This window comes from Megascapheus bottae, chromosome 2 (genome assembly GCF_031878675.1).
Source record: "Megascapheus bottae isolate mThoBot1 chromosome 2, mThoBot2.hap1, whole genome shotgun sequence".
NCBI classification, from domain to species: domain Eukaryota; kingdom Metazoa; phylum Chordata; class Mammalia; order Rodentia; family Geomyidae; genus Megascapheus; species Megascapheus bottae.
Window position 1 is genome coordinate 11,931,424 of NC_143510.1, and position 14,063 is coordinate 11,945,486.

At 34.7% G+C, this 14,063-nt stretch overlaps 1 protein-coding gene across 1 annotated transcript; it reads right to left on the reverse strand.

Moving 5' to 3' along the window:
• Positions 1-11,770: 11,770 nt before the first annotated feature.
• Positions 11,771-12,742, reverse strand: LOC150066388 (olfactory receptor 4K5-like). The gene has a single exon (XM_090352777.1). It carries the CDS (start codon positions 12,740-12,742, stop codon positions 11,771-11,773), a length of 972 nt encoding a protein of 323 aa, XP_090208903.1.
• Positions 12,743-14,063: the final 1,321 nt, after the last annotated feature.

The window sequence follows — 14,063 nt, forward strand, 5'->3', positions numbered from 1 at the left end:
GTTTCCAACCAAGTGACCTAAGTAAAATAAAACCAGAAGAATATCGTCACTACTATTGGCATTACAGCATACCTAGTTAATATAAAAACTAAAGAAATACAGTAAACATTCAACTGACTCAGTTTAATTAAATGATTTTCATATCTATAAGTACATAGGTGTGTATGTATACTAGTTTTAAACTATTTCATACCTATGACTTGTGGAAAGTTGGAAGAGTGTGAGAAATATAATGAAATTTTAATTCCTTCATATTTAGGAAAAGTTATTCAAATTAAAGCAAACAAAATATGAAATCAGAATTCAAGTATAAATCAGTAATACATATAGTAACATAAACATGATAAATGAAACATACCATAACGATAGACCAAGTTTTCCCTCAAATAAAAACTATTTTTCATTTTAATTTTTGTAAGTAGAAAATAGACTTAGGGAAAAGTATTCTCAGGTAGGAAGAAAAAGAGAAATAGGAAGACAAAAGCAGAAACATGAAAGACTGCTCAGGACCAACAAGTTCTGTGGCGTGGCTGGAGGAAAAGCAAACATGTAAATTGGAAATTGTTAACTGGGATCCAAATGTAGATAAAATTAATATTAAAGGCAAGACCACCTTGATAAGACAAATTTATTGGAAATCAAGAATCACAAAATGTTTGACAATATTTTAACTGACAGTAAAAGCAAATTGTTATCTTACATAAAAGAAGACTCAATGATGACACTCAGGCAATTTATTTGAAGATCAAAAGCACATCCTTTAATCCTTTCTCATAATAATGAAGGAAATTAATCTCTTCCATAAACACCTGCTAATTATGAATGAAGCAATAGTCACTTTCATGTGTTCTAGTCTCTTCTCATTCTTTTAACTTTTTCTATATCTACCATCCAAACTTCAATTTGTCTAAATACATAAGATCTTTCATGAGTGTTATTTTTGAAAAAATGTAATGATAAGTGGGATCTTTCAGACATATAATAGATTCTTAGAAGAAAAAGCTAAGCAATGTGCAAATTCCTCTTTGGTGTTTTAGCTGTTATTGCTGGGTTGTTTTCTTACCCTGTGAGTCACTTGCTACCAAGAAAAATCCTACACAGTCTTCTTGAGGTAACTGAGGAAACAATTTGACTTCAGCACTGTATAACCAGCATATAATGCACTTTACACAGAACATAGTGATGTATTTTGATACCACCAAATTATAGCCAATATTAAAAAATATCTTGCACACAAGTAATTTTAATTAATAAATATTTAATTGTTTGTGCCAGTAATTGGGCTTGAACTTGGCACTTGGGTGCTCTTTCTTAGAATTTTTGCTCAAATATGAAACTCCACTACTTAAGCTATAGCTCCACTTCTAGCATTTTAATAGTTAGAGATCAAGGTCTCATAGAATCCTGCTGGGCTGGTTTTGAACCATGATACTCAGATTTCTGCCTTTTAAATAGCTAGGATTACAGGAGTGAGGCAGCAGAGACTAGCTGTATTTTTTATTTTTCAGTGAATAATGCATTAGTGATCTTAAACAAATCAAGTTAAATTAAACTGTATATAAGCTCCGTGTGTGTGTGTGTGTGTGTGTGTGTGTGTGTGTGTGTGTGTGTCTATCCATCTGTCTTCTGACACTAGGGTTGAGACTCAGGGATTTGGAGAATTGGGTGTTCTCTCTGTTTACCTGCTCATGGCTGATATTATACCATTTGTGTATCATATCTATCATTTTGATGGCTAATTAGAGGTTGAGTCCTGAGACTTTTCTGCATGTTTGGCTTCAAAATGAAATCTTCAGGTTTTATAATCCTAAATAGCTAGGATTACAAGGGTAAACCACTGGCACCTGTTTCAGTGTGTAATTTAACTTGGATGTTTAAGCATTAAATCGTTCCTTTTCAGTGATGTCCATTTTTGTATTTAACTATTAAATCAAGTTTCTAAAGAATTTAAAAACTTGTTATTCAAGAATATAGAAAAAGTAAAGCATGAGTTTACCTAAACAGAAGCTTTCCACTAGGGGAGATGGGATTCTTACCCTCATGAGGAGGATTAAGGAAGATACTGGAATGTCTAGTCAAGTGCTTACATGGGTAAGGGAGAGAAGGAGGTAAACAAATATTTGAAAGGAAAATTATCAGTACTAAAGGATTCTAAAGACCAAAACAATGAATTGTGAAACTGATGCAAATGACCTGCTTCTAACAACCAATCAAATGTGTAATGCTTGTAGTAATTTCATAAGATAACTCAGAACTGTGTAGTCTAATAAAGTCTTATTTTGTGTCCTTATATTTTCTACTTTATTAGCATATATTAATTGTACAAATAGGTTTCACCAGGATATTTTCAATTATGAATATAATATACTTTACTCAGAATGTTGTGATGTACTTTGATAACATCAAGTTATAATTGATAATAAAAATGATTACATTAAAAGTACTCCAGAATTTTATTTTGTGATAGGATTTACAACTTTAATGAATCATCTAACTTGTACATACTTGAATTGTATACAGTGATACAAAATCTGCTTATAAAATAATTGTGTTAAGTAGCTGTACAGAAATTGATATATTTGAAATATTGATCCCAACTATGTTAAAAGTTAGTCATTTAATTCTAACCATAACACTGCAAAATAGCTTCTATTCACATACACACTTCATAACTATGTGAAATGAGGTCAAGAGGAACTGAGAATTATAATTTTCTAATATCACACAATTACCAAACGTTCACTTAAAGTGATAATTTTCAGGAACTTAGGATAAGCTTTTAGACTAATAAAGTGGACCAATGGGACGAGTGCAGAAACAGTGAAATTCTAAAGTTGTATAAATTCAAAGAGAGAAGAGAAGTAGAGAAAGAAATGGAGAATGAAAAAGAAGAGAAACAGAAGGAGATGGACACAAAGGAGAACAAGAATAATGGGCTATATTTGCATGCTAAAGTCATTAAACATTACCTTACCTGTCAAGAAATACTAAATAACCAAATTTCCTACAAAATCTTCACAAATTCAAATAAGTGAGCTTGTTTGTCACCTTATTGTCCAAAATAAACTTCTAAAATTCAAGCCACACTAATTTTCCATTTCATAATTCAAGTAGAATAGAACAGGTTCAAAATCAGATATGAATTTCTTCTTAATAGTTAAGTGCTCACTAGTGAGGATGAATAAATTTTTCCACTTGATGGTTATATGACCAAGCTTAAGAGACAGTACTGGATGTTCTCAGAGCAGAAACAATTATGCTTTGGAAGCACATACTCTGTCATTTCTTGTACTGTGAACAAGGACATTTAGATCTTTTCCACTGATGAAATATTAACTGAATCATTTCCGCTACACCTCAAAGACAAAAGTATTTTCTTTTTTTACTATCAGAGTGATGTATACAGGGATTACAGTTACATTCATAAGGTAGAGAGTACATTACTTCTTGAACATTGTTACCCCTTCACATGTTTTTCTCCTACTTTTGCTCCCTCAAAAGTATTTTCAAATTCCCAAATATACCTTTAAAAATTCTCATTCTTAATATAAACCAATTTTTAAAAATTGTGTTACATCATATCATCTCAAAGATGAACTCCAAAACTATAATAATGAGCAATTATTCTGGCCTTTAGTTTATAATACTTTTATAAGCCCATAAGTAGAAAGCAATGAAAGAACCTTAATAAGCATTATTGTACTTTATGAAGTCGATCCATCTTTCATTAAAGGAAAATTTAATACTCAATACAAATCTGTTTAGTCTAGACATAAATAATCCTTGAACAGAAAGCATGAAAGGAGCTCAGAAAGAAATCATGGTACTTCTCTCTGTTCAGAGGATACTAATTCAGTTCTTGTCAGGGTTACCCAAAACCAATAGATTGAGAGAAAGAGTCAGATAGAGAAATGGAGAAAAGGAATTTGCCTCTGCAGATGAGTGCTCCAGTTTTACTGAGACAATTTCCTCTTTGTTATCCGTTAGTAATAGACTCATCAAATAGAAGAGAATTTATCAACCATTTCTCTAAACCATCAATATGCAATACACACATGGCACTTACACTTTTAATAATACCACTGTTTTACTTCTTCCTTATCTTCTTCAGATTTAGGGTCTTCTACATTTGCTTGTAAGCTCTGAATCTTCATACTGGAAATATTTGTATTATAATACTGGTTTGATGCATTTTAACTTGGCCACTGTTCTAAAGTTGTCAGAAACAGCTACTCAGATCCTGCCCTGAGATAGTAATGTCTCTGCTCATTTGCCCTTTTATACTCATTCCAGGAACATGATTTCATTGGAGGGAGTAAATCTTCCTTTGGAGATATGAAGTCATTATGCAGTGGGAGCAATTATGTTTTACAGTATCACTTTTTGAAGGAGAGAAACCAAAAGAAAAAGTTCCTTAAAGAAGAGTATGAGTATAGCAGAAAAATAACAGGGGACCAACAAAGCTCTCTCTGAAGAAGCAGAGTTTTAGGGTCCCCCCATATTATCCACATCTAGAGAGTAACACCAAGTAACCTATAAATATGCAGTGATTTATAACAAAGAAGAAAACTACAAGCAGCCTGCATGAGAAGACAGATTTAACAATCTGCCATTGGTGGCAGTGGTGGTGGCCAGGAAAGCTGTGATAAAGGTTGTGGTGGTAGCAGCAGAGACAGTGTGAACATGAGCTTTCCACTCATCTTCAGCATGAATTTAAAGACCAGAAACGGGAATCTACACCTCAGTCAGCCACAGAGAGATGCAGCAACAACTTGTCACATTACGGATGGTTCAAAAGACCAATAGAAAGCCTGAGTGCCCTACAAAAGACATCCTCCCTCCCTCCCAGAGAACAAAATCTAGAAGGAAACATTCTGGAAGAAAACATGAGAAGAATACAATTTTTGAAAGTAGCATAGAGCCTGCCAGAGTACCTAGCTAGTAACGTTTGCCAGAGAAGTAGCAATATTTATTTCAATTTAATTTCTTATTTCTTAAAAGTACATTTTTCTGAAGCCGGGAGCATGGTCTACTGGTATAGTGCTTTCCTAGCATGCATGAATCCCTGGGTTCGGTTTCCCCTATACCACATAAACGGAAAAAGAAGTGGTAGAGTGCTAGCCTTGATAAAGCCCAAGGACAGTGTAGAAGGAAGAAAGCAAAGGAAGCAGATCTGAGGATCACAGTTCAAAGCCATCCAGGCACTAAAAGTTCCATGAGACTCTTATCTTCAACTAATCACCAGAAAACCAGAAGTGGCGCTGTTGCTCAAGGGGTAGGGTGATAGCTTTGAACTGAAGATCTCAGAGACAATGCCCAGGCCCAGAGTTCTAGTCCCATGACCACCAAAAATAAGTAGAATGATTATAAAGGAAAAGTACAGATTAGTATGATTATATTTTATTTTTTTAAACAAACAAACGATACACATAAAAGTTTAAAATTATGTATAGGACCAATGCAACTATTAAACAATAGAGAATGTTAAAATCTCATACTTGTCAACTACCAAATAGTAAATGTAGTGTATAGTGTTTGAACCAAATGAGGGAAACCATTGAGCCTATGTTCCTTTGAGTCTGGCTTACTTCACTTAATATGATTTTTTCTAAGTCTTTCCATTTCCTAACAAATGGGGCGATGTCATTCTTCTTGACAGCAGCATAGAATCCATTGTGTACAAATACTACATGTTGTTGATCCACTCATCAACTGAGGGGCATCAGGGTTGGTTCCATATCTTTGCTATGGTAAATAGTGCTGCAATGAACATTGTTGTGCTAGTGGATTTAGTATGCCCTTGTTTCAGGACAATTGGGTAAATGCCTAGTAGTGGAATTGCTGGGTCATAGGGAGCTCTATGTTTAGTCTTTTGAGGAACTGCCATACTGTTTTCCATAGTGGTTGAACGAATTTGCACTCCCACCAACAGTGTAGTAGTGATCCCTCCTGGCCACATCCCCTCCAGCATCTGTTATTATTCGTTTTCTGGATCCTGGCCATTCTAACTGGTGTGAGGTGGAATCTTAGTGTTGTTTTGATTTGCATTTCTTTTATGACCAGAGATGTTGAGCATTTCTTCATGTGTCTGTAGGCCATTTTTGTTTCTTCTTCAGAGAAGACTCTCTTTAAGTCTTTGGCCCATCTTTTAATGGGATGGTTGTTTCTTTGGAGATTAGTTTTGGAGTGATTCAATTTTTTGAGCTATTGATATATTTTAGATATGAGGCCTTTGTCTGTTGTATGGTTAATGAAGATCTTCTCCCACTCTGTAAGCTTCCTAATTAATTTACTAGCTATGTCCTTTGCCGTACTAACGCTGTGCAGTTTAATGCAGTCCCACTTATCCAGCCTTTCTCTGATTTGTTGTGATTCTCTTTGTCCTTATTAAGAAAGCTTCGATCTGTGTCAAGGAGGCCTGGTGTATCTCCTATTCCTTCTTGTAAAGTTTTCAGTGTGTCAGCTTTTACCTCGAGGTCTTTGATCCATTTGGAGTTAATTCTAGTGCAGGGTGACAAAGGAGTATTCAACTTTAGTTTTCTGCAGGTACTTAACCAGTTCTGCCAGCACCACTTGTTGAAGAGGCTGTCTATCTTCCATTCTAATTTTTTGCTCCCTTGTCAAAGATTAGGTGGCCATAGGTCTGTGGTTTAATATGAGATGTCTATTTTTAAAACAGGTTTTCTGGGCTTGTTTGCAAAGCTAGTTATATCATCTGAGTCATGCTCCCGTTTTTACTTTTGCTGACTCTTTTGAAGAAAATTTCTCAGAATGAATTTGGACTGCATTATTCCTGATCTTTCTTCTAGTTTTTGCAAAAATTCTAGCACAAATGAACTTGTTATTTCTACCAAACTTTGCTTTAATACCAAGTAATCAATCTTTTCCAACTCCAGTACCTTCTAATAGCAATTCTGCTGTCAGCTTTGCTGGGGACTGATGGCTTGTGCCTATAATTCTAGCTATTCATGAGGCTGAGTTCTGAAGATTACAGTTCACAGCTATCCTAGCAGGAGAACGTGAGATTTCTCTCTCCAGTTAGCCACACAAAGCTATAAGTGGATCTGTGGTTCAAGTTGTAGAGTGCTAGAGCCTCAAGCACAAAAGCATAAGGATAGTGCCTGGTCCTAGAGTTCAAGGCAAAAAGATAGTCTAGCAGAGAATTCCTTGTTTCTGCCTAACTATATCTTAGTACCAAATGATTAAACTTTCCATTACCCACAGACTCTAGTAACAACAATTCAGTTATTGTCTATCAGCTTTGCTTGTTCCTTATATCTTGTATCTGTAATCCTAACTGCTTAGGAAGCCGAGATTTGATGATTAAGCCAGCCCCAGCAGGAAAGTCTGTGAGACCCTCATTTCTAATGAAGTAATAAAAAGCCATAATTAGAGCTGTATCTCAAGTGGTAGAGTACTAGCCTTGAGCAAAAAGAGCTCAGGGACAACACCCAGGGCCTGAGGTCAAGCTCCAGGACTGACACAAGGTCATGAGTCATGAGTGTTGGGAAAGAGCAAATAGTTGAAAATAGAGAAAGAAGGCAGAGCCCTCAGCAAATTAGGACAGGCTTTAATCATGGCTGCAGAGGAACTCCATGTAACATGGGGGAGAGTGGGAGAAACAAAGAGCAGGAAGTTGGGGGGATGGGAGAGTGTTAGGTTTTTATATATTGTAGAATAAGACTATTGTATTTCTTTGTCCTGTCCTGTTTGAGGTTTTGTGGTAGGGGTATCCTCCTGAAGCCAGAAGTTCTGTACTTTCAGATAAGGCATCTCCGATTTCAGATAAGATGATGTGAGGTTTACCTGAGAACCAGGAGGGGACTCCTGAAAGGACCAAACAGTGGGTCATGGGAGCAGCATGAAGTTATAAAAACAATGAAGACTCCCATCACATAGAACTTGTCTTTCTGTACCTGGCTTATTTTAATGAACATAACAACTTTGACCCATACCTGTGTTTTAAGACAGGATTTCATTCTTTTCATGACTGAGTAGGATTTCATTGTATATAAACTTTCTCTTTATTCATCATGGATACTAAAGTCATTTCAATTTCTTGGCTATTGTAACCACAGATCTGCATTCTTTTCATTTGGATATAAGCCCACTATCATTTTACTTTTATTTTTGAGGAACCTCCACACTGTTTTTCCATAATAGTTGTATGAATTTTCATAGAAAGTTTTCAATTGAATGAAATGTCATTTTTCTGCTTTTATTTTCATTTTCTATATTTCTGCAACCCAAGAAATCTTGCACATTTTAATATCCTAATTTTCATAATTTTTTGTAGTCATAGTTTAGGTCTACAATTAATTCTTGAATACATATTTTACTTTTTAAAAGTCAAAGCTCTAAAAATATTAGAAAGGGTGTCAATGTGTGTGAAATAATGCACTTTGTATCTGGTGAATATAACTGTAACCCCTCTATTTAATTACATTACAAAATATATGAAAAAAAGACAAAGCTCTAAATTTTCCCTTTTGTATTCAACTACCCAATCATTCTAGAATGTTTTATTTAAATCTGTCTTTTTGCAAATGTGTGTTCTTAACATCTTATTGAAATCAGTTGACTATAGATATGATCTCTGGACCATCTATTTAGTTCTTCTGGTCTCACTGACATTTCTGCCAGTGACAAGTTGTGTTAATTGCTAAAATGTTGTGAATGTGATTTGAAATCAGGCAGTGTTATGTCCCTTGATTTGTTTTTTGGTTGTTTAATATTCTTTTTATTATATAAAGTTTTTTTTACCTCCAAATTATATATATATACATATATTATTTATATGTAAATTTTTATTGGTAGTTAGATGAATATGAAAGTTTTTGCATAATATTAAAATTAACATAAAACATAACAAAACATAATATTGAAAATTAATGCTTAAATAAACACATGACCACATTTGCTCTTCTATAACTTCTTTCATTTATTTAATTTCTATTTATATACCAAGCATTGGTAGTTCATGCCTATAATCCTATGTATTTTAGGATGAAATCTGAGGATCGTGATTCAAAGCCAACCTGGGCAGGAAAATCAGTGGAGAATATTATCCCCCAAAAATCTTTGGTTGAGCATCAAAAGAACCATACTTTCTTGGATCACCAATTTTGAATGTTGAATGTACCAAATGACTGCATCCAGCTAGATGCTAAATTTTATTTTATTTTTGTAATTTCATAGATACATTTCCTTTCACCTTCAAGTATATGAAGCTCAGTGGTATATGCATTTTTAGATCTATCATATGAGATCCAATTGAGGGAAAAGACCCAACTTATATAAGGAATTTGAACAAGAAATATTTAAGACAAGGAATAATAATTTACATAGATACTAATTACTAAAAAGCAATAAAATAGAATTCCAAAGAAAATCCATGGAAGTAATTTTGAGAACATGATGTCCTAAACAAGCTAAGTTTTGGAACTCATTGTAGAGGACAAAAATAGGTATACCTTTACAGGGAAATGTTATCTGGGTTGCTCTGGGCCTAAAGATGGTTATCTGCAAATGAGGAAAAGAGACTTTAATACTGAGACTGACAAAGTATTTAAGGGTGAGTGAAGTAGAAGGAGTTGAACACAGGGCAATGAAAGCTACATTTCAAGAAGCATTCTGGGACCAGATAAAGTAGTCCCTTCTTACTCTGGCAATCACAAAACATCTTCTCACAATTGAGAGTCTAGTACTAGAATAAAAATTGTTAATTTTTTAGCAAGAGGCAATGAACTAAAGCCTAACATACTAGTTTATACTTGTAATTACAGCTATTTGGCAGGTAAAGATAAAGAGAATCATGGTTACGGGTTATCTCAGACAAAAGTTAGCTTATAAACTAATAAAATCAAAAATAAAGTGGGATAGTGGTACACACTGAAATTGCAGCTACACAAAAAACTTATGTAGGTGGATTAAAATCAAAGGCAAGGCCTAGGCAAAAAATGCAAGAACTAATCTAAAGGAAACCTCTAAGAAAGAACTGTTAGTTCTTAAAAGGTACAACTACACAAAATGAAAATTGCTCCTATAATTTTCCTGTGATGTTTCTAAATATTCTTTTAATATTTCTTTCTTAAATTTTACATCAAGCATACTAAAAATAAAAAGTAGGTTGATTTTAAAACACTAAGTGGAGATGGGAGGATGACAGGGCCAACCAGAAAGTGCAAATCCACTGTTAGAATTATTCACATAAAAGAGAGATTAATGTTTACCTGAGTCAATTTGTTACTGATAAAATCAAGAATTTATGGAAGAAGGCCTTAAAAGTTCTAATCTAGATTAATAAATTCTCCCAATACTCCCTAGAAATCCATTTGTAGGATTCAGATCACCCACTGGGTGCCTACAACTGTTCTGATTAAATTTGCTTCACATGCAGAGTAGCAAAGATACTTACAGTGGTTCTTCTGTCTAGACTGTTCTCTCTTTTCTATAATTTAAAATTCCAAAGGAATCAGGCATTATCTTAACTCATCAGTGAAAGCTCATTACATGAAGATAACAAATGAAGATCCTAACAATGCAATATTCTATATTTTCAGACATTGCTACTTACTGAAAAATCATATGAGGTTCAATGTGATTGATGTTGGAAGAAGACTATCTAACCTAAGAATCTGAACTTAAGCCCATGTTCACTTAGCCTAAATCAGTACATAAACTTTCCACTAAACTTGGAAAAAATCAGCATCAGATTCTTAAATACTGTTCATACAGGTTTTTTTTAAGAGTAGTACAGAAACTCACAAGACAAAATTAAATAAAATCTCTATTTCAGCCAGGCACAGTGGCTGATGTCTATAATCCTAGCTACTCGGGACACTTAGATCTGAGGATAGCAGCTCAAAGCAAACCGGAGCACTAAAAAATCCATAAGACTCTTATCTCCAATTAATCACCAGAAAACAGAAAGTGGAACAGTGGCTCAAGGGGTAGGGTGGTAGCCTTAAGCTAAAGAGTTTAGGGCCAACCTCCAAGTCAAGAGGTAGGGCAGTAGCCTTGAGCTGAAGAGGCCAGGAACAGTGCCCAGACCCAGAGTTCAAGTCCCATGACTGGAAAATAAAATCTCTATTTATACACACCAAAGAATTTTGAGTTACCAACACACTTTCTCACTCTATTCTTATAATCAAAGCAGTGAATGCATGTATTTTATTTTATCAAGTGATTCCCTTGTTTATTTCTATGGCCAGTAATCATATAAACAAATGGGATTTTCTTTTCTTCCTTTTTTTTTGTGTGCCAGTACAGGAGCATGAACTCGGAGCTTAAACATTGTCCATTAGCTTTTGCATATAAGGGTGACACTCTACCACTTGTGCCATAATTGCTCATCTGGCTTCTTTTTTTTTTTGCTGGTTAATTGGAGATAAGTCTCATAAGCTTTTATGCCAAATCTGACTTAGAAATGCCGTCCTCAAATCACGGCTTCCTGAATATCTCAGGATTGCAGGAATGAGCCTCCAAGGCCTGACTTTTCCATATTCTTCTGATATTTAACTTTTCTCTGGACCTATTCTTGTTCATATTCATTTATCCTCTCCACTCTTATTTTCTTTATTTCTTTTCCCTCAGCTTAGATATGGAAGTAGAAAGCATTGAAAATATGTGCAGGCATGCTGTTGATTTGAAGGATTTCAAGGAATTTTATTTTTCCTTTTTATTTTAAATTTTATTGTAAAAGTGATTGTACAAAGGGTTTACAGTTACAAATGTTAGGGTAATAAGTACGTTTCTTTTTGAATTTTGTTTAATAAAGGAAATCATTTCCTATTGGTGGCATTTTGAAATTTTGGAGTGGTCTTAGGTAATGGGTTGCAATTTTCCTCATAGCAATCTTTATGTCTCTATTCCTTAGTGTGTAAATGATGGGATTTAGGATGGGAGTGAAAACTGTGTAAAATATCGCAAGCACTTTATCCACAGGGTAGGTGGTAAAGGGCCACACATAAATGAAGATGCAAGGTCCAAAGAATAATGCTACCACCATGATGTGAGCAGCCAGTGTAGAAAATGCCTTGGCCATCGCAGCTGAAGACTTGAACCAGACTGTGATAAGAATAATGATGTAAGAACTCACCAAAGCAGAGAATGTGCTTAAGGAAAGAATTCCACTGTTGACCACAATTAATATTTCAATGGTGTAAGAGTCCAAGCAGGCAAGTTTGGCCACTCGGGGGAGATCACAAAAAAAACTGTCCACTACATTGGGTCCACAAAATGGTAGATTCACAGTAAATGATAACTGGCTTAATGTGTGCACCAAACCCACAGCCCAAGACATTATTACTAAGAAAGTACATGTCCTTTGTCTCATGAGAGTCACATAGTACAGAGGTTTACATATGGCCACGTATCTGTCATAGGCCATAGAAACCAGTAGCACCATCTCTCCTCCAGTAAACAAATGAATAAAGAAAATTTGGGCTATGCATCCAGTGAAGGATATGGCTTTATGTTCACTGAGAAAATCTGCAATCATCTTAGGTGTAGCAAAAGAAGCCTGACAAATATCAACAAAGGAAAGGTTTCCCAGCAGGAAATACATGGGGGATTGCAGGCTGATATCAGAAGTCACTGTGATAATAACAAGAAGGTTTCCTAAAACAATGACCATGTACAACACTGAGAAGAAAAGAAAGAAGAAAAGCTGGAGATGCTGAGAATCAGAGAGTCCCAGCAACACAAATTCAGATACCATGGAAGAATTGGCTTTATCCATGATCCAGTCTCCTGACTGGATTAGAAACAGCCCTAAAGCAAGGGTAATAAAAAAGAAATTAGAAATATGAATAAGAACAATATTAATTTTCTCAAGTTTCTGACATGATAATTTCAAAAGCAGATATAACTTGTCTTTGATTAATATAAAATTTTTGCGAGCAGGGTGCAATTGCTACATGCCTGTTTTCCTAAGTACTCAGCAGACTGAGATCTGAGGATTGTGCTTTGGAACCAGCTGAGGAGAAAAATCTGTGAGAATCTTCTCTCTAATTAACCATCAAAAACCTAGAAATAGAAATGTAGTGTGTCAGCCTTCAGAAAAACATTTCAAATATAGTACAAGGCTCTGAATTCAAGTCATAAAACTGGTACACACACAAAAAAATTAAAAGACTATGACAGTATGTCTGTACAGTTTTAAGATTATGAGAATAATCAAATAATATTTAATTTAGATTAGCATAGTTTTATATGGTCATATATACATAGCTATTGAGTTATTGTGATCCTCTGCTAGGAAAATCCTAGATACACACTAATTATTACAAATGAGGGAAACCATGGTATCTATATTTTGGGGGGTCTGGCTTACTTTATTTAATATGAATCTTTCCATGTTTTCCCATATCCTTAAGAATGGAAGTGTGCCTTTTTTTCTAAAGGAAGCATAAAATTTCACTGTGTATGTATTTTCTTCATCCATTCATCTGTTCAGGGGTATCTGGTTGATTCCAAATCTTAGCTATGGTAAATAATAGAAACAAGTGGGGTTTTTTTGTTGTTTTCTTTGGTGATTTTTGTTGTTGTGTTAACGTACTGTTTGTGGTTACTTCATTTTTCTTTCATTTTTCCCCTTGGTTTACTTCCTGTTGTCAGGACCCTTTTTCTTGTATATAAGTTTATCTGATTTGGGGAGGGGAAGGGGAATCACAGAAATGGCATGACAAAGGACAAAGGGTAGACCAGTCCAACAGTAATACATGCATGACACTATATTGGAAATAAACTTTACATCTTGGGGGGAGAGGAGTCGGGGAAGGGATAAAGGGAGAAAATAAGGAAGGGGTAACACTGTTCAAAAAGAAATATACTCATTACCTTACTTATATGACTGTAACCCCTCTGTGCATCAACTTATTAATAAAATAAAAATTTACCTTGATATGTGCATATTAGATCCGAACAGAATAAGAGCAATGACTCAATATTCAGGTACCGAAAGTTATTGACACAGTCTTAGAGATATAAATATAACTACATAGACATAAAAATCTATGATGGGATATATACTCTATAGACATAGTGTTATATTATGTAGA